General features: G+C 54.9%; 6 protein-coding genes across 6 annotated transcripts in view; 2 read left to right on the top strand and 4 right to left on the bottom strand.

The window, feature by feature from the left end:
- Nucleotides 1-469: 469 nt before the first annotated feature.
- Nucleotides 470-3,762, bottom strand: L226DRAFT_536691 (uncharacterized protein). Its single transcript, XM_067681169.1, has 5 exons — nucleotides 3,639-3,762; nucleotides 3,222-3,568; nucleotides 1,845-3,171; nucleotides 1,631-1,791; nucleotides 470-1,560 (listed from the first exon to the last, which is right to left on the bottom strand). The coding sequence occupies exons 2-5, from the start codon at nucleotides 3,363-3,365 to the stop codon at nucleotides 565-567; spliced, it is 2,628 nt and encodes an 875-aa protein (XP_067533769.1). The 5' UTR covers nucleotides 3,366-3,568; nucleotides 3,639-3,762; the 3' UTR covers nucleotides 470-564.
- Nucleotides 3,763-4,973: 1,211 nt separating this feature from the next.
- On the bottom strand, nucleotides 4,974-8,476 carry L226DRAFT_489474 (uncharacterized protein). The gene is made up of 7 exons (XM_067677279.1): nucleotides 8,147-8,476; nucleotides 7,949-8,094; nucleotides 7,078-7,504; nucleotides 6,769-7,012; nucleotides 6,479-6,720; nucleotides 5,096-6,425; nucleotides 4,974-5,039 (listed from the first exon to the last, which is right to left on the bottom strand). Exons 1-6 carry the CDS (start codon nucleotides 8,393-8,395, stop codon nucleotides 5,112-5,114), a joined length of 2,622 nt encoding a protein of 873 aa, XP_067533768.1. The 5' UTR covers nucleotides 8,396-8,476; the 3' UTR covers nucleotides 4,974-5,039; nucleotides 5,096-5,111.
- Nucleotides 8,477-8,650: 174 nt separating this feature from the next.
- L226DRAFT_536686 (uncharacterized protein) lies at nucleotides 8,651-10,595 on the bottom strand. The gene is made up of 12 exons (XM_067681168.1): nucleotides 10,527-10,595; nucleotides 10,429-10,463; nucleotides 10,208-10,371; nucleotides 10,089-10,152; nucleotides 9,937-10,031; nucleotides 9,789-9,875; nucleotides 9,748-9,751; nucleotides 9,521-9,664; nucleotides 9,425-9,440; nucleotides 9,318-9,366; nucleotides 9,215-9,255; nucleotides 8,651-9,153 (listed from the first exon to the last, which is right to left on the bottom strand). Exons 1-12 carry the CDS (start codon nucleotides 10,580-10,582, stop codon nucleotides 8,877-8,879), a joined length of 1,032 nt encoding a protein of 343 aa, XP_067533767.1. The 5' UTR covers nucleotides 10,583-10,595; the 3' UTR covers nucleotides 8,651-8,876.
- Nucleotides 10,596-11,205: 610 nt separating this feature from the next.
- On the bottom strand, nucleotides 11,206-11,447 carry L226DRAFT_536684 (uncharacterized protein). Its single transcript, XM_067681167.1, has one exon. It carries the CDS (start codon nucleotides 11,393-11,395, stop codon nucleotides 11,237-11,239), a length of 159 nt encoding a protein of 52 aa, XP_067533766.1. The 5' UTR covers nucleotides 11,396-11,447; the 3' UTR covers nucleotides 11,206-11,236.
- A 1,252-nt stretch (nucleotides 11,448-12,699) lies between these two features.
- Nucleotides 12,700-15,427, top strand: L226DRAFT_572628 (uncharacterized protein; the record flags this gene model as incomplete). Its single annotated transcript, XM_067684707.1, has 5 exons — nucleotides 12,700-12,774; nucleotides 12,845-13,171; nucleotides 13,231-13,425; nucleotides 13,486-14,752; nucleotides 14,808-15,427. The coding sequence occupies 5 exons, from the start codon at nucleotides 12,700-12,702 to the stop codon at nucleotides 15,425-15,427; spliced, it is 2,484 nt and encodes an 827-aa protein (XP_067533765.1).
- Nucleotides 15,428-16,567: 1,140 nt separating this feature from the next.
- The window catches only part of L226DRAFT_489470 (uncharacterized protein), a 2,784-nt gene continuing 1,997 nt past the window's right edge, over nucleotides 16,568-17,354 (top strand). Inside the window, exon 1 of the mRNA XM_067677278.1 lies at nucleotides 16,568-17,330. Coding sequence (XP_067533764.1) covers nucleotides 16,848-17,330 — 483 coding nt within the window. The 5' untranslated portion in view covers nucleotides 16,568-16,847. The remainder of the gene's footprint in view (nucleotides 17,331-17,354) is intronic.

Below are 17,354 nucleotides of genomic sequence, written 5' to 3'. Positions count from 1 at the left end.
CCTCATGCGCTTGGACTCGCGTGAGAGTTCGACATCCTCGGAACCTGCATCGGAAGTCTCATCGTCATCCAGTGGCCGTTTATCCCCAGTCTTGTGTTCAACGTCGTCGTCGTCGGATGCAGAGAGGTCAGATGAGGCCGACATGCTGCTCTCGGCGTAATACACGCGGAACCCCGGTTCCCGATGTGCCGTGGCCACAAACTGGTTCTTCTGCTTGGCGGGCAGTTCTTCCCCTGGACGGACGACAGCACTTGGTAGAGAAAGCGGTGGTCCGATACGAAGCCTGGCAAGTTGCAATGCTTCACTATGGCGTCGGATGCTGCAGTTGTTGTCGCCTCGGCCCCGTTGGATCGCGATGATTGCGAAGTGTCGCCTCGGTCGGTGGAGGTTGACTTGGTCGTATTGCACAGAGGGGTTAGTATTGGTATTCTCAAGAAAAGATACATCAATGGAAGCAGATAGGAACATTGAAGACTCCAATACAGCTGGACCACCCTCTCGAACAATGCACGCCTTAACCACACGCAAACCTGGCACGAGTCCCTTACAACTCGTGAGCGATCCTTAGGGACAACCGTCGTCACCCGAGACTGACGGCGACGTGAGAACCCCGTCCGTCAACCTCATGCGCTTCACAGCGCGAGGAGGCGAGGGTGGAGATCCGACATCCTCCGAACCTGCGAAGTTCAAGTCGCCGTCATCCCATGGCCGTTTGTCCCGGGGCCTCGGTTCAACATTGTCGGAGAACTGACCGAAGCTAGAGGAGGAACGGACACTTGAAGGCGTGCCCAAGTGTCTGTGGCCGAGGACCGGATACATGTCGTTCTCCGTGGATGGCGTCGACAGGGAACTTAAATTGATGTTGTAGTTGATAGGACGGTAGGATACGGGAAGAGGGTTCTCTTTTGCCCGGGCCACAAACTGGTTGTCGTCCTTGTCGTCCAGCCCCTTCTCATACTCATACGACGTGAGCACTTCGAGGAGCGGGCCGTGGTTTGATAAGAAACCCGACAAGCGGTCGGTCGGAGTGGCGGATGCTGTCGCGTCAGCCTTGGTGGTGGATCGCGTAGTGCCCCTTCGATTGGTGGAGGTTGAAGTGGGAGCGATGTCGCTCTGCTTGATGGCTAAGAGGAGTTCCGCCCATGCGGTGTTGACAGGGGTATCCACGGACAACGGACGGGGCTCCTTAGCAACCACAGGGTCGGAGACTCCGTACAATGCATACATCTGATCAACGTCGACGTCCCTGTAAGACTCGTAGCAGCCCTTGTGCAGGTCGTTGAGAATGCTCTGGAGCACGTCGTTGGCACAGACTTCGAAAGGGGGGAGCGAATTTAAGAAAAGCCGCAGCTTCGACTCATCGCCGACCTTGATGCCCTGCACGAACGAGTGACTCTCGTACGTGCTCTCGACTAGTTGACGCAGTCCGTTTCGTTGAATGGGATGGTACTTGAGCACGAGGTAGTGGAATGCATGAATGAAGGACTCTAGGTCGTCAGATAGACGATACGGCTTCCTTGGGAAACACGCGGCCAAAGCAGAACGGAATTGAAAAGTGCCCTGAAACAAGAATTGATATTAACATCGAGTTCAGAATGTGGAAGAAAGCAGCCGGGAGAGAATAACATACAGTGCAATCAGGCTTCGTGGGACCAGGCTCGAGCTCGCACTCGAGTCGACAAAGATCCCAATCGATGAGGAGGCCCGTGAGCTTGGTAGGGTCGATCAAGATGTTCCCAATGCTGATATCGTGATGTAAGACCTTGGCTTTTGTCCACGCTTGGAAATGGGCTATCGTAGGAAGATTTAGTACACAGTCTACCATACATTACGAGACGACTCACCGAAGACAGCGTCTGCAAAGACAAGGGCAAGCTGCTTGAAGTTCATGAAGCTCTCCAGCGGTAATCCGATCTCGACAGTCGCAATTCGATAGTGAAAGAGAGGTACCGGAAGCGCACCATCGGGATGACACAGAATATCTTGAATCTGCGACGTCTGAGCTCGCATACCACCGACATCCCCGCCGCAGATCAGAGTAGGAATGCATTCCACGCCGCAGAGAGCCATCCGCTCGTAGACTAGGTGCTCCGGGCGCGTGCGTTTCGGAACATATGGCCTCCAGTAGTCTTTGAGGAAGCAGAGACGTTCTCCGTCGATGTCGTACGCGATGTAACCTCTGGTGCAGCGGCCAATGAGCGAGTGCGAGGAGAAGTAGGCCTTGCCGATGAGGAATGATCGCGGAGTCGGCGCGACCGGCGGCTGTGACGGAGGCGAAGCAGGTGCAGCAGAGGATGGATCAGCCGGAGAAGGCGGCGGGAAGGGATCGTCGGGGAATCCCTCATCTGGAGGGGTACCCATCGGGATGATGTCGACCTTGTAGATTGGCTGCCCCTCAGGAGTCGCTTGCTTGACGAAGGACCGGATCTTCTCGTGTACCCCTGAGTCATCGGCCATTCTCTTGAACGCTGCAGCGTCTTCATCAGACACACGCTCGACGGTTGGGTCGTAGCCGAGCTGTGCTTCCGACATATGCGCCACTTTCCAGACAAAGTCGTGGAGGGGAGAGTCGGGTGTCGTCCAATTGAACTCCTCGGAAATGACTGCTCCGCCCCGATCGAAAAAGCAAATACGTGCCATGTAGTCCCAGACGTAGATTGCGTAGGAGAACCTGCGGTGCTGATTGTCGAAGACTTCCAGCATGTGATCGATGAACTGTACATAGCCTTGTTCGTTCTGGAGAGTAATCGGGACGAACGACTTCGGTTCGGAGGAGGTTTTGGAGGCATTTGGGGACGACGAAGAATGCTTGCTCTGTGTAGTGAGAGGCGCCTTATCAAAGTGGAAGGCAGCGTGGTCGCGATTGTGCTTGACTTCAATCGGGATGGCAACCCAATGCCAGGAGATGTGAGATGTTGGAGCTCCATCTGCATCCCCATACTCGTGTGCATTCTTCTCCGAATCCTCGCCTGTGCTATTATCCGCGTCCTCACCCACGCCCTTCCCGGTAGGTTTCTTGTCTGTGGTGGTAGCCTTCACCGCCGCAGGAGTGTTCAAGTAGATACCCACGTTCAATGTATCGGCGCGTTTCCCATGCTTGTGGCCGTCCATACGACGTACGCATACTTTCTCAGCGGTTGCGGCCGTGAAGACGGAGTCGATAGTCGTTGTCTGAGATAAGTGAGTGCTCTTCCCGCGCTACATGGCAATCGTTCACGTACCAGGAGAGGGTAGACATGCTTCTTGTAGTTTGCACGGCTGAAGTCTGCCCCCTTGAATGACTTCCGCTGTTCCGCCGTAGGTAACGACCCAGGGACCTTCGACAATACCGCTTCCACTGGCATCTCAAAGAAGCGGGGACTCATATCGCCTTCAATGTTGATCAGACACGGGTTGCGTGATGAGGAGGATGTGACTTCGGGAGCGCTGGGTGGTTGGGTTGTGAAGGCTCGGTAGTTGGCTCGCCGAAGGTGGTGAAGGTGATTGGAAAACAGAGGGAGAAGAGAGATAGATTCAGCGAGTCAACAGTAATGAACCTCCGTAAATCTTTCTGCTCGCGCTCGGGGTGCTAATTGTGAAAGAATTCTCATCAGCCATGGTGAGGGTGAGAGTGAAGGGGGACATGGGGCGAAACGCACCGGCTATCAGAGGGGCCCTAGCGACCGTTCAAAAACCCTACTTACTTTTGCACAGAAAGAATGGTTCGTGAATGTGTTGTGGGAGGGGACTATGAGCCACGTCGACGGTGGTCTTTGGTCTTTGGTAGAGCCGTAGCTAGCGCCCTGCTACGCGTAGCGGACTCGAACATGGATACCATATTGGGCTCTGGGAGCATCGCCACCTTCTTAGCGCCGTTGTTCCTCTTTGTTCCCGGGCATGGGTCCCCATTCTCGCGAGTTGCTAGTCAACCAGTTCCTGAAGCTCGTTCATAAACCTGGGCCAACAGATATGAAAGGAAGAGGCTCAAAGAGGTGGATTTTACTGGGGTGAATGTTGAGGAATTGACAGACAATGGTCCCGGTGGTCCCGGTTTTTGGTGCGTGTTCCTTATCGCTGTGTTGCCGTCCTCACATCCATCAATGATCAGAACGACACCGAAACCTCTGTACTCAACGCTAACGACGAGTCGAAGTTTGTGTGTCTGGATACCTCCACTCACAAAGCTCCGTCGCCCGTAGTGAAGGGCACGAAGACGCCGCGCATCGGGGCATTCAGCGATGCAGGTGTCTTTTGGGACTGTCCGGAGACGTCTGAACCCTGTGCGATGCCGGGCTTCTTATCGCACCATGGGTATCTCACAGCGGTGCTGGACATGTACCAGTGGTCCCCGAACTCGGTAACACGCCTAGACATGGGGCCAAACCAGTTCTTGTTCCGGGGTAGAGTGCTTGCTCAAGACTATTAGGATTATGCTTAGCCTCGTGGGACTGACAGCATGTCCATCTCTTCTAGTCCCGATGTCGCTTCTTGCGACCTTTACCAGCTCCAGCCTCTCCGATCTCCCGACGACTAGCTTTCTCCTCTCGGAACATAGACGTGGAAAGCGCACCCGGGAGGACGAACATGAGAGCACCGATAATTTCGGGGGAGAAGACTTGAAGCTTGAACGCCCACAACCACGAGGAAAATGCTGAGGCACCCCACGAGCAGAATCGCAAATGGTAGAGGATCTAGTTGCCGGCTGTGAACCTCGTATTGGTTACACTCGTCAGGATGTTGGACGATATGATAAATTTTGCCCTCTCTTGCCCTCTCTTGTTCTCTCTTGCTTATAACGAGCATCTACTCTGTCCGAAGTACTGATTCCTACGTGCTATAGTACCAATACAAGGTATTCATCCTTCAGTTTCCGGGAGATCATGACGAACGCACGCAGCTCACCTCCGGTACCAGATACAGTCGCGTATCACGAACCATGCATCTCACGCACCAATTTCCGTAAGCCTTGTGGTAGGTCACTCAGTATATGCAATGTCCAGTGCGTATCAATCCAATACGAGGCTTGCGACCATAGCTACTGTCTACACGATGCATAATTTCTGCAATTCGCCGAATTAGCACACAACCTACACAAGCTCGTAAGACAAAGACTCACACCGACAAACGAAAAATCAACCCCGCCATGTCGGCACGCTCGCAGCGTCCGCACTCCCAATAGGAACTCTCCTCGGGCCACCTCCCCTCGTCGGAGGCTTCTGCCCCGGCTTCCCATTCGCCCCAACTCCAACTCCAGCTCCAGCGCGCGCCCGTGCCCCAATTCCCAACGGCTTCCCCGGTGCAGTTTTCTTCGCGTCTCTTGACCCTGACGCAGACGGCCCGCTGCCAGTGCTCTTCGCGCTCCCCGCAGATGCTGAACCGGAAGCCGCAGTTGAGGGTGCAGACAGCTTGGCGCGCTTCACGTTCTCCTTCTCGAGCGCTGCGCCGGCGCGTGTCCGCGAGCGGGAAGCCTGCTGTTGTGGTGCCGGTGCGGGCGCAGCCTTGCCCTTCCCCTTGTTCTGGACGCTCGGTGCGGGTTTCCGAACGGCGGCAGGAGGCTTGGTATGAGCTTGGGGCTGGGGCTGGGGCTGTTTCTCGCGGAGCGGGCTGTCATCGTCTTCTGACACGCCCAGCTCCTCTGCGAGACTCCGCGCAGGTGCAGAGGGCGTCACATCCATGGCGTTCTCGTCCACCTCCGCGAGCGCGTCAAGCGCGGGACCCTCAGGAGAGTCGGGTGAGTTGCCCATCATCAAGATTCGACTGAGCGGGCTGGGCTTCACGGGAGAGTAAGCGTGAATCATCCGTTGTGCGAAGGGCTTCGCCATGGGGAAAGGGCGAGCGACGGGTGTGCTAGGTACTGCAGGAGGTGGTACGGACGATGAGGATGCGGACGGGCCTGAAGGGATGGAGTCGAGTGGGACGTCCATGCTATCGTCTGAGGAGTCCTCGGCTGGTGGTGGCATCTCGAACTTCGGCAGAGGGGGAAGAAGGGGGAGGTGTGTGCGAACACTGTCGAAGGCCGCTGCGGGTGAAGGGGGAGGCAGCACAAACGCATTGGTGAGGTGAGGTGATGGAGGTGGCGAAGGCGCCGCGATGCTCGTCTTGAACTCTGGTAGCTGTCTCGAGGGAGAAGGAGGGATGGGTGGAATGTATGACGGGATCACCTCCGTCTCGTAAGCCGGTAGAACCTTGCTCTTAGTTCTTGGTGACAGGGCGGCTGCGCCAAGGCCGGAAGACCGCCGTGAAACGCGGGTCTTCCGTGGACTAGCACCCTTCGCTCGGAACTTGCGTGTTGATCTTTTGGGCGACGCATTGGGTGCCTTGACTGGGGATAACGCGCGTGCCTGCAGTGAAGACGAACCCGCAGCGGCTGGAGTTGGAGGGAGCTCAGCGAGCATTTGCTCAACCTCCCATGACCGCTTCTCTTCGAGGAGTTTCAGTCGTTCCGCCTGGAGAAGATAAGTCAAATCGACTATACGAGTTGAATGAAGAAAAAACGGACCTCAAGTGCGGCCTTCTCCCTTCCTAACCGCACAGCAGCCTCTGTGAACTTCCGTCGCTCCTCCTCCAGCTCTTTGAAACGCGCATCAAGTCGCTTCTGCTCTTCATCTCGCGCTGGGGCAGTCATCAGGTCAACACTCAGCTCTGCGACGTCATTGGAGGCGAGACGCTGTTCCTCTGCGAATCGGTCGAACAGCTCTTGTGTCTGTGCCGCGGCAGCCGCAGCTTGTTTCTGTGACTGGTCTGGGAGGGGTCAGCTAAGGCTAGTCCCTTGGACATCAGCAAACATACCAAGCTCTGCTCGAAGCTTGTCTATGACCACTTGTAGTCGCTCAATCTCGGCGTTATGGCGCGCGTCATCGTCGCTCCTGGGAGCAGATGGAGAGTGTTTGCGCGCGGATGGGGAAGTGGCGGTAATCGTCTCCGACCTAGCCGAGATGCTGTCTCGTAGAGATGTGATCAGCGAGTTGAATGTGTCCGATGCTGAGTCGACAGGATTGCCCGGAAACAGCGTGCTGATGGTGAATGGTGAAGGCTACAGGTGATCAACATCATATAAGCCTACGAAGTATCTGCCGACCAAGCATGGGCACGGCGTACCTCTTCCTCATTCTCGGACTCCCCGGTAGTTCGTGCCACATGGAGCACGCTCTGCAAGTCGTTCGCGGCAGACAAGAGTATACGTCGGAGCTCGCGATTCTGCTCGAACAGCTCCTTCCGCGCGGTCTCCGCCTGCTCCAGTGCAACATCCAGGAAACTTTGCCCCTTTCCTCGTAGTTGCGCATCAGAGGCTTCGACGACGTCAAGGTTGGCGCAAGTCAGACCCGCACGCTGGGAGCCAATCTTGAGTTGCGCGTCGGAGAGCTTGCTCCACCGCTCGACCATGCGTTCTTTCTCCTTCTCGAGTTTCTTGATCTCGGTTTGGTGTGTCGCGCGGAGAGAATGGAGCGTTGTTCGTGTACGCTGCAGCTCTGCAGTGGTGTGTTTGTGGGCGTTCTCGGACGTTTGGAGGGACTTGGTTGCAACTCTGGGCGGTAGATGCGTTAGATGAGGATGGGAATGCGAGACCGTATGTATTGTGCAGCTTCATGTCACTGCGTGCTGGCCGCCATTTTTCTAGCCTCTATGATTCCTTGACTCCAAGGGCGCGAAGGGCATACCCCGACTACCAGCGCGCTACGGAACGGATCGAGCATGCACCTCAAGAACCACATCGCCGAAAGGCCATCAGGTGGCTGCCCTGACACCCTCGTGATGGCACTTGGAAGATGCGCTCTGCGTCTGAGATAGGCCCAATGACCGTTGAGAGTCACGGCCCTGCCTCGAACGCCGATAGCGACCCCCATCGACGACGCACACTTCAGCCGCCATCGTCCGCCCGCACCACTAACGCGTCGGCACCTTCGATATCCGGCGTGCAAGCAGGGGAGTGCCTCACGACAACTGATGCACAAGGAGGAAAGCCACTCACGACATCCGCGTCTTGTGGAGGTTCATCTCCCGTTCCGCGTTTGCAGCCTTCTCGGTCTCCGTCTTGAACATCGACGTGAGGCGTTCGTGGTCGTAGGAAAGTGTCCGCAGCTTGGTGGTGAGGTCTTCTGTGCGCGACATATCGTCCTGCAAACGCTCTGTACACCGACAATGGGGGCTTGTACAGAGAGTAACTCACTATTCGTTGGCTCAACATTCCCAACAAGCACTTGACCACCCTGTCCGCATCCCCCCTCGCAAGGCCCTCCAGAGACAACCCAGCATCGTGTACGAATCCGTGTGCAACCAGTTGAGAATTAATGTATTGCAAACTTGACGTCGAGGTGCACGATTCAGATGAGCCAGCGTCAGAGAAAGGCGAGCCGAGGTCGGAGAGGGACGCGTTGAGTGCCCAGTGGACGAGTTTCTTCGGCGTTGCGAGAGACATATCTATGTAAACGTGCCCCAGTAGTATCTTTAAGACATATACACGCGTGGCAGCAATGTGTCGTGGTGGAAAGAGTCGTCGTGGTCGTGCTTACGGCGTTGCCGACTCCCGACGCGGTTCACCACCAGCGCGTTCGCATCACGTGGTCGAGAACCACTCTAGGGCAGGCTGTTGCTGGACTTGTTCCTCTCCAGGCCAGGGCAATATTGCGGCCGCGATGTTTCCATCTCACAGGTACTTTGACCAGCTCACTGACTGTGCGATTACATACAACCCATGATAAAATACGACTTAAATGTTGGACTAGAGAAATGATACGCCTATACTTCTATTGCAAAATTTAATACCCGACACCGACATACTGCCGCCCATCAGGAAGTATCTGCCAAGGATTCGACCTTTGGAAGCCTCTATCGTCCACTCGTCTTGGTAATAAGGTGAGTTGAATAGATAGCAAGTACAAAACCGAGCCACAGTCCGTCTACGCCGAAGACGACGACGCAGCGGCCTCACTCGCGCAGTTTTGTGCTCCGACTTCTTCCTTCCCGTCCGAGTGCGTGCTAGTATGAGCCTCGAAGTCATCATTGGACGGTGTCGAGAGGTCCGGATTGATGAAACCTCCAAGAGACGAGATGAAGCTGGAAGCGTCGTAGGGGTTCCTCGAAGAGTACAGTGGACTGTCGGGGTCGAGCTGGACATCCATCCGGTTTGCTTCCTGGAGCACTAGAAGGAAGCGCGACACGAGGATGGCTGTGATACTGCAATGAAGAAGGATGGTCAGAGACGGCCACAGTCGCTGTATCTCGCTAGAATGCGTACGGGGCGGTGAATATGGTGACGGTGATTCCAATTCCCCCGACCTGCATGATGATAGTGTATGTCAGTTGCAACTTAGGCGGGTTCGACAGACCATGCCGCTTACCGCAGCTACTGAAAGGACGAGGTGCAGAACGTTGAGGATAAATAGAACCCTGCGAGTAAAGAGTGTTCGTCCATCAGGTGTAATAGCTCTGCTCGAGTAGGGCGCACACGAAATATATCGTTCCTAGAAGAAGCGTAACCAGTAGTAAGCCACTATATTGGGGTACACCTGCGCACTTATACCAGCGCGGTAGAGCGACGTACCATCACGAATGAAGATGCCTGAAAGCGAGAGCCCCTTGAACTGTCTGACATTTCTCAAGGCATCCCGAAAGCTCAGCCTTGTCCAGGTGACGTAGATGAGCAGAATGTCGGCAACGATGAGCGGTACTCGAGAGATGATCGTAACTGTGTGGTTCCGTGTATGAGCAGGCATTTGCGCACATAATCACAAGCCGACCTACGTCTTGTGCACGGTCAGTCTCAGGTTAGTCTTAATCGACATCCGATATGGAACTTATGAACCTCACCTCAAGTTGCTTGCCTCAGTCATATCCAATGTCTGTATGCATCCGAATGGCGGAATGTTCTGGCCTGAGAGGTCATAGCCGTAGAAGGCCTGAAAGTTGGCAGATCAGCCTGAGATTGTTAGACGATGACTGAGACTTCGATCCACTCACGAGGTTAGCACCGACTGGTGCTAGAGACAAGATGAGGACGAGCAATCCAAGGATCTTGCTCTTGCCCAGCACGAAGGCACGCAGAGCGGAGAAAACTCGTCTCGAACCATCAGGCGACCTGTGACCAATGCGAGACGGTGAGGTGTACTCACTTGCTCCCGGGACGAATTGCAGTATCAACATAGCGGTTGTCGCGATTTGAAACTTGGAACAACTCTGACATTTCGGTCAGATCAATATGCCACAGACTAGCATAGGCCGCATAGCTGACCTCATCTGAGGGGAGAGGCGCAAAGGCGACCAATGTCATGATGGCGCATGTTATAGAGATCCACTTGTTTGCGAAGAATAGAAGGGATGCTCCCGTCTGTTTGGCAGTCCAGAAGCACGCCACTTCTCGATCAAACGTGATGAAGACTTCGTATATGAAGAGCGCTGTGGGAAGGACGACAACGTGAGGTTGCGAAAAAAGCTTGTACAGAGAGAACGCACCTGAGGAGGTCACAAGGCAGAGGTTTTGGATGTATCTGTTCAGCGCTGGGGTCAACAAGCACGATCCTCAACGAGTCGTCTCGATACACGCGACATACAGGCTGTCAAACAGTGCGACAATTTCGGCAGCATCGCTATCTGCGTCGGAGGACATGACGAAGCCGGGGATGGCCCACGTTGCTGATATCGGAGGAAAATCGCATGGTGAAACGACCGGTCCTTATATTGTAGAGCGCAAGGGGTGACACCTGGATGGCCGCTGAAAAGCACACGCTGAGAGCATCGCCGAGCGAAACCGTATCGAATTCAATCGCGGCGTCTGGTGTAGATCGGTGGGACAGCCATAAGTCGGGGCGAACACCGGACCCGCTGTAACTCCATGGCGGCGAAATGTCTAATCAGTATATACACGCGGAGGCCCTGAGCGTTCACTCGCGATGGTGACTCCGCTCGCGCACATATGCCATGAATAGTGCGCGACTGACCGACCTCGAGTCTCTTAAGATGAGTGAAGAGTATAAAGTTGAATGCCCTGACAGGACGCAACATACTGTCGTCTTCAGCGCCTTACGCCGTGCTCGGTGATTCCATCGTCACTGCTGCGGCTGCGAACAGAAATTTGACAGGCTTCGGAAGTCATGCCTGACACGCCCTCATAGGGCGTGTCAGTATGACCACCATCTTTAGTAGAAGGCATCGATGACCCGGTTACTTGATCCTCGCAACCCGAGGTGAGTCGTACTTGGCTGGGTAACAGCGAATCCGAACTGTGTTTGAGCCCGGCATTTGTGAGTGCCGTTACCACACGTCAGTACTGCCACATAATGCGTGAAGCTCGGAGGGACCACCTCACAGCCTTCAAACAGATAGGTCCGTAGAAATTCGGTATCTTGTTCATGAGTGCTTGGAGAGGCTTTCGCGTGAGGATCCGAGCAGGAATATCTATGCGCAGTGCCTTCCTCCGCATGTCCGGCAAACTGGTTCACGTACTTCAAAATTGTATGATTATTGCGTGACTGATCAAGTCATGAGCTTCAAAGCAAGAGAGACTGCATGATGGCACAGGGGAGACGCGAACTCGTAGATGAATGGTGATGGTAGCAGAACAAGACGCGTCGCGGGGGGATGCGCGTCTCCGAGCTTGCCCTGTCCCTCACCGCACCATCTCCTTCAACATCGCATGCACTTACAACCGGTGCTATCTGTCCCTCACCGCGCTGCATATATACGATCAAATGTTCAACGGTGGACTCGCCATCAGCTCGATTTCTAGGAAGCAGAAAGATCATTACTGCGCGATGCCACAACGTTGAGACTATCCACGCTCTCACCATCACCATCCCCCTAACAGCAACACCTTGTCCCGTTCGCAATGGACGCTGCTCTCGTCATGGTGCTCTAGCGATTCTCTCGGAGGACAGCCTCCTGAACCGCTGCCGGTGATACTCTCCGTAACCTGAAGCAAATCCCACAAGGACGTAACAATATGGGAGACATCTACGGCGCTGGGGGTTGCGATATGGTGAGTCAGTTGCCTCTACCCAACTCCCCATGAGCTAACATGCCCTCGAGGCGACGTCGTGCCCTTCAAAGGATTTGGCACACACCCGGGCGTCTTCACTCCGCAGACATCCTCTTCGTCTCTCAGTACTAAGCATCTGGAGGCTCGCGGGTTTGGATGGCGGTGCGATATGGTCACTCTTCCACCCTTCCGTGTCATCTCTGACTCGCTGCCGCCGAGAGCAGAATCTGCTCCCAGCGGTACTTCGCGGACGACTCGATGTTCCTGACGATCACGTCGACGTTGCAGCTCTTGCGCATCTCGCTGGCCGAGGGTGTTAAGAGGGATGACGCGAAGGTGATGTGGAGTTAGGTGCGTGGTGTAGCTTCTGCCGACAATTTTTGTAGAAAGCTGATTTGGTTCGTGCATCTGCCATCACTTCACCATTCCCGTATCCGTACAAGATGACACTGATGTCTGAAGGAGTTCGAGAGCTGATCGCTACTCCCTCTGAAGTGTTGTGATTACTACATATACCAGACATTCAGATCAAACATTGAGTTCTTTCGTCGGATGGAAGAGTGTCCGAAGAAGCATCTCCATGATGCCAACTGCCACGGCTGTGCAGTGTGAGAGCATTTGAGCCGCAATGCGATGAGCTTGCCAATCGCGGTGTCTAGGCAAGACTGGAGGTAAGTGACCTGGTTCATGTGCCCCACGCCCCCACACATCTCTCTCCCTCCCGCCAGCACCGTCACCTCGCTGCTATCATGCAGAAACCCACCGTGTCATCAAATGCAAGTCAGGAAGCTATCGCAGACAGGCCATCTGTAATCGACTTCGAGGTATGTCCGCAGTCGAGTCTTTGACTGATTGCCAAATTTCTCTGATTATGTGCCATGCATCGCTTCGCAGTCATTCCATATCTCCTCTCGACCGGCCAGTCGGAGAGCATCTCCTGCCCCCTTGACCAACATATCCCCTTCCGTCATTGACTCGGACAAATCGCCTATCAGCTCCGGTCGATCAGATCAAGCAGAGTCCAACTACGGCTCGAACAAAACACCGCAGTCCAAATCTCAGCATTCCGCGTTAGGATCCCACTCGATACCGGGGGCTAGCCTAGATGTGCTCGACTCGCCCTACGAGGCGCACGCGAATTACTCGAGACCTGTCGTCGTGCAAATCCCTCCAAGTCAGGCCAGTGGCCTATCTGAAGAGGCCCCTTACGTCCGACGAGCTGTAAGTCATGTTGTCGATCCTTGTGATACATCGTCTGAAGCGCCTTTTTGGTTCTGTAGAAACTTCCCGGAGCGCCCGTGCCCGATGACAGCAACGTCTCTCTCGCGAACTCTGCTAGAGCCTTTCCTCCCACACCTCTGGTTGCCACGCCTGGCCTCAGTGACCCGTGGGCAAATTGCGTCAAGGTGTTGCGAGACTACGACGAGCACATGGTGAAGGGATGGAAAGAAGATGTCGATAGTCTTCTGGTGTTTGTAAGTGCACGCACTGTTGGCTGTTGGTCACACGTCATGCTAATCTGCGACCTCCACTAGGCTGGTCTCTTCTCCGCAGTGCTGACGGCTTTCAACATCGAGTCCTACAAGTTGCTCCAGGAAGATCCTGACGAGACTACAGCAAACCTGCTAAGACAGATATCTGCTCAGCTCGCTACCAGTACGGTCTCCGTCGCCAATTCCACCGCCTCACTGAACAGTGAACCATTCCGTGCCGATTCGCGGTCTGTCCGCATCAACATTCTCTGGTTCTCTAGTCTCGTCCTCAGCCTCGTCTCAGCCTCGATCGGCATCCTCACCAAGCAGTGGCTGCGCGAGTACATCAGTAACGCTGCCAGCTCTCCGCGGGAGAATGCGCGTATACGGCAGCTCAGGCACGAAGGATTCGTGCACTGGCACATCCCTCTGACTATTGCCTTGCTGCCGATTCTTCTTCAGGTCGCCATGGCGCTATTCTTCGCGGGTCTGCTAGATCTGCTTTGGAGCCTACACCATGCCGTCGCCGGAGTGATTACCGTACTCGTCTCGATATCCCTCTCGTTCCTGGTCATCACGACGATCATGCCGACCGTCCGAGGCGACTGTCCATACAAGTCACCACAGGCGATGGGCGTGTTCCTCCTCACACAAGCGTTGACGCGCTTTGTGTCTTGGTTCGCGCTGAAAGTCTACACATGGATGGGTTGGAACCGGAGGCAATGGCCTCTCTATGTAGACACTGGTCTCTTCAGTCGGCGCCGTCGGCTCTTTGCGGGATGGCTCCGAAGCCTAATCCACCACAAGTACTTCGGCAGCTGGCGCGAGCGGGAGAAGGCTATAGTACGGGCATCAGAAGCAAAGCTCGACCACCACATCCTCGCGAGTGCGGACGCCACCTTCATGGACGATTACTTCCTGGAGCGAGTCCTTAGGCAGTGCATCGACGACACAGAGAATCAGGCGGCTGTCGATTGTCTGTACGAGATCGTCGCGCACCGCGCCGACGACATCGTGGACGGGATCCCACATTGGAAACATAGCGACGACGTGGATGGCGGCATCAACGTCCTTCTCCATCTCACTATGGATATGCTGCCTCGCATCGACTACGGGAATGAAGAGTGTATCCTCCGGACACTGACCGTTGCCGAACGCCTATGCCGCGCAATACCCTTCGAATGTGGGCATCTTGATACAGTCGTCCTCTATCAACGGCTCTTCGAGAACCTTGCCAGGCTGCTGTCGCACAACGAACGTGTCAGGCGAACCTCGTTCGACCTGATGCGGAACACGTGGTACCGGTCAAGTGCTCCTGTTTCTCCGTCAGGTATGAAGCTCTTTACTTACGAGCCCCATACAATCATACTGACGAGCCATGACAGTCATCCAAAGCTTGACCTCATTTGCGAGAACAGCGAAGATAGCTAGCGAACTGACTACCTTCCACCACGCATGTGAAATGGCACTTGCATTTTCAACGGCCTCGAATCTTCCTCGCGTTGTGTTCAACACGGTCCGCAACGAGCTGCAAGACATCCTGGAGGATCTCGAGAACTACCTCACCTTGCCCGACTCCGGGGTAGGAGCCATCACCTCCGGACAGAGTGCTTCCATCCTGCTCGCACTGGAAGAGCTCTATGCCCTCGACCCGGACCTCATCAGCGCCAACCTACTCCGTATCATCGATCACATCAATGTGGACCCGCGGCAACTCGCGGGCAGCACGGGGAGCATGGAGAGTTTCCTGCAGCGACGCCTCGCGTCTGCACGAGCATTGCGCAAGATGCGCGAGTCGAAGCTACGGGAGGGAAGGCCCCGTTGGAAAGAACCTCGGCGCCGCAATGCGATGGACGTGCAACTTCCGGCTGTTGCGGATGCGCCAGACCTTCACCTGCCCGAAACTCCGCAGAAGAATGCCTCTGTGGTACCATCTCCTGTTGCAGACACCCCGTCCCCGATCCACACGGTGCTGTCTGGGCTACCTGCTCATTCCTCATCCTAACCGCCGATGATAGAGGCTTTTCCTTGACACGCCATTGATGTGGGCTTGGCCATGTATTCACAACTTAGCGTATTATGGTATGCTAGTAGTATAGACTCCCGAAGTTAGTAGTCGAACAACTTAATACACATACACATCCACCAGAATACCTGGGCTTTCGCTCATGCAATACTGGGCGCAATAGAGTCCAAAGAGAGTCCATAATTATCTGTACACACGCACGCTCAACATGATGGTCCTACAAGTACACCCTCAGCGCCGTCTAACCCTGACCCATGTATCGAGCAAATCCCGCGCCGTGCCTCCAATTCCCATTCAATGTCCAGAGATGGGCAGACCACAATGTGGTGTTCGAATCACAGAGAACTTCATAGGCTAGTACTTACGCTAGCACTTGAAGCTTGATATTTCCGGTACTACCGGTGACCCACGGGTCGTACTGTGCTCCGCGTAAACCTCAGAGTTCAGAGTGAGACTTTCCGTGCGGGACAGCGTCAAGAACGACATGCTTCTGGAAAATCTGGCAGTAAACCACTCGTCCAAGCCTCAATGGAGATGCGGAGGAGAATACGCATCGTCGGCGGGAAGAAAGAGCGAAAATCGGCGCCAATACGGTGGCGATGCGGAATTTTCCGGATATGGTATTCATGTTCGAGTCTGCCGCGCGTACGCATCTCTGCCAACGCTACACGTCGACGTGGCTCATTGTCCTCCTTCGTATGCAAACCTCTGGTTACTCACTCCCAACCTGGATCTGATTTTGTATGGGTTCGCGCTTCTTTGAAGTTCCAGTGGAAGCGGTCTTGTCGAAGGTCCCTGGATCGTTACCCACGGCGGAACAGCGCAAGTTATTCAAAAGGGCAGACTTCAGCCGTGCAAAGTACAAGAAGCATGTCTACTCCCTCCTGGTACGTGAAAGATTGTCATGTAGCGCGGGAAGAGCACTCACTTCTTTCAGACAACGACTATCGACTCCGTTTTCACGGCCGCATCCGCTGAGAAAGTATGCGTACGTCGTACAGACGGCCGCAAGCATGGGAAACGCGCGGATGCATTGAACGTGGGTATTTACTTGAACACTCCTGCGGCGGTGAATGCCACAGACAATAATCCTACTGGGAAGGGCGTGGGTGAGGACGCGGATAATAGCACAGGCGAGGATCCGGAGAAGAATGCACACGAGTATGGGGATGCAGATGGAGCTCCAACATCTCACATCTCCTGGCATTGGGTTACGATCCCGATCGAAGTCAAGCACAATCGCGACCACGCTGCCTTCCACTTTGATAAGGCGCCTCACACTACACAGAGCAAGCATTCTTCGTCGTCCCCAAATGCCTCCAAAACCTCCTCCGAACCGAAGTCGTTCGTACCGGTTACTCTCCAGAACGAACAAGGCTATGTACAGTTCATTGATCACATGCTGGAAGTCTTCGACAATCAGCACCGCAGGTTCTCTTACGCCATCTACGTCTGGGACTACATGGCACGTATCTGCTTCTTTGATCGGGGCGGAGCCGTCATTTCTGAGGAGTTCAATTGGACGATGCCCGATTCTCCCCTCCACGACTTTGTCTGGAAAGTGGCGCATATGTCGGAAGCACAGCTCGGCTACGACCCAACCGTCGAGCGTGTGTCTGATGAAGACGCTGCAGCGTTCAAGAGAATGGCCGATGACTCAGGGGTACACGAGAAGATCCGGTCCTTCGTCAAGCAAGCGATTCGTGAGGGGCAGCCAATCTACAAGGTCGACATTATCCCGATGGGTACCCCTCCAGATGAGGGATTCCCCGACGATCCCTTCCCGCCGCCTTCTTCGGCTGATCCATCCTCTGCTGCACCTGCTTCGCCTCCGTCACAGCCGCCGGTCGCGCCGACTCCGCGATCATTCCTCATCGGCAAGGCCTACTTCTCCTCGCACTCGCTC

The sequence above is a fragment of the Lentinus tigrinus genome (assembly GCF_003813185.1).
Source record: "Lentinus tigrinus ALCF2SS1-7 unplaced genomic scaffold L226scaffold_19, whole genome shotgun sequence".
NCBI classification, from domain to species: domain Eukaryota; kingdom Fungi; phylum Basidiomycota; class Agaricomycetes; order Polyporales; family Polyporaceae; genus Lentinus; species Lentinus tigrinus.
This window is presented reverse-complemented; position numbering and strand designations above follow the sequence as displayed.

Bases quoted from the DNA above. Each gene is read 5' to 3' on its own strand.
- L226DRAFT_536691 (XM_067681169.1), bottom strand. From the start codon at position 3,365: ATGAGTCCCCGCTTCTTTGAGATGCCAGTGGAAGCGGTATTGTCGAAG. The intron at 3,172-3,221 runs GTACGTGAACGA...CACTTATCTCAG, and splicing joins AGCATGTCTACCCTCTCCTG to ACAACGACTATCGACTCCGT. The intron at 1,792-1,844 runs GTGAGTCGTCTC...TTCCTACGATAG, and splicing joins CTTTGCAGACGCTGTCTTCG to CCCATTTCCAAGCGTGGACA.
- L226DRAFT_489474 (XM_067677279.1), bottom strand. From the start codon at position 8,395: ATGTCTCTCGCAACGCCGAAGAAACTCGTCCACTGGGCACTCAACGCG. The intron at 7,013-7,077 runs GTACGCCGTGCC...GATCACCTGTAG, and splicing joins AGTCCGAGAATGAGGAAGAG to CCTTCACCATTCACCATCAG. The intron at 6,721-6,768 runs GTATGTTTGCTG...GACCCCTCCCAG, and splicing joins CAAGCTTCGAGCAGAGCTTG to ACCAGTCACAGAAACAAGCT.
- L226DRAFT_536686 (XM_067681168.1), bottom strand. From the start codon at position 10,582: ATGTCCTCCGACGCAGATAGCGATGCTGCCGAAATTGTCGCACTGTTT. The intron at 10,153-10,207 runs GTCAGCTATGCG...CCGAAATGTCAG, and splicing joins CGCCTCTCCCCTCAGATGAG to AGTTGTTCCAAGTTTCAAAT. The intron at 9,876-9,936 runs GTGAGTGGATCG...GCCAACTTTCAG, and splicing joins CACCAGTCGGTGCTAACCTC to GCCTTCTACGGCTATGACCT.
- L226DRAFT_536684 (XM_067681167.1), bottom strand. From the start codon at position 11,395: ATGCGGAGGAAGGCACTGCGCATAGATATTCCTGCTCGGATCCTCACG.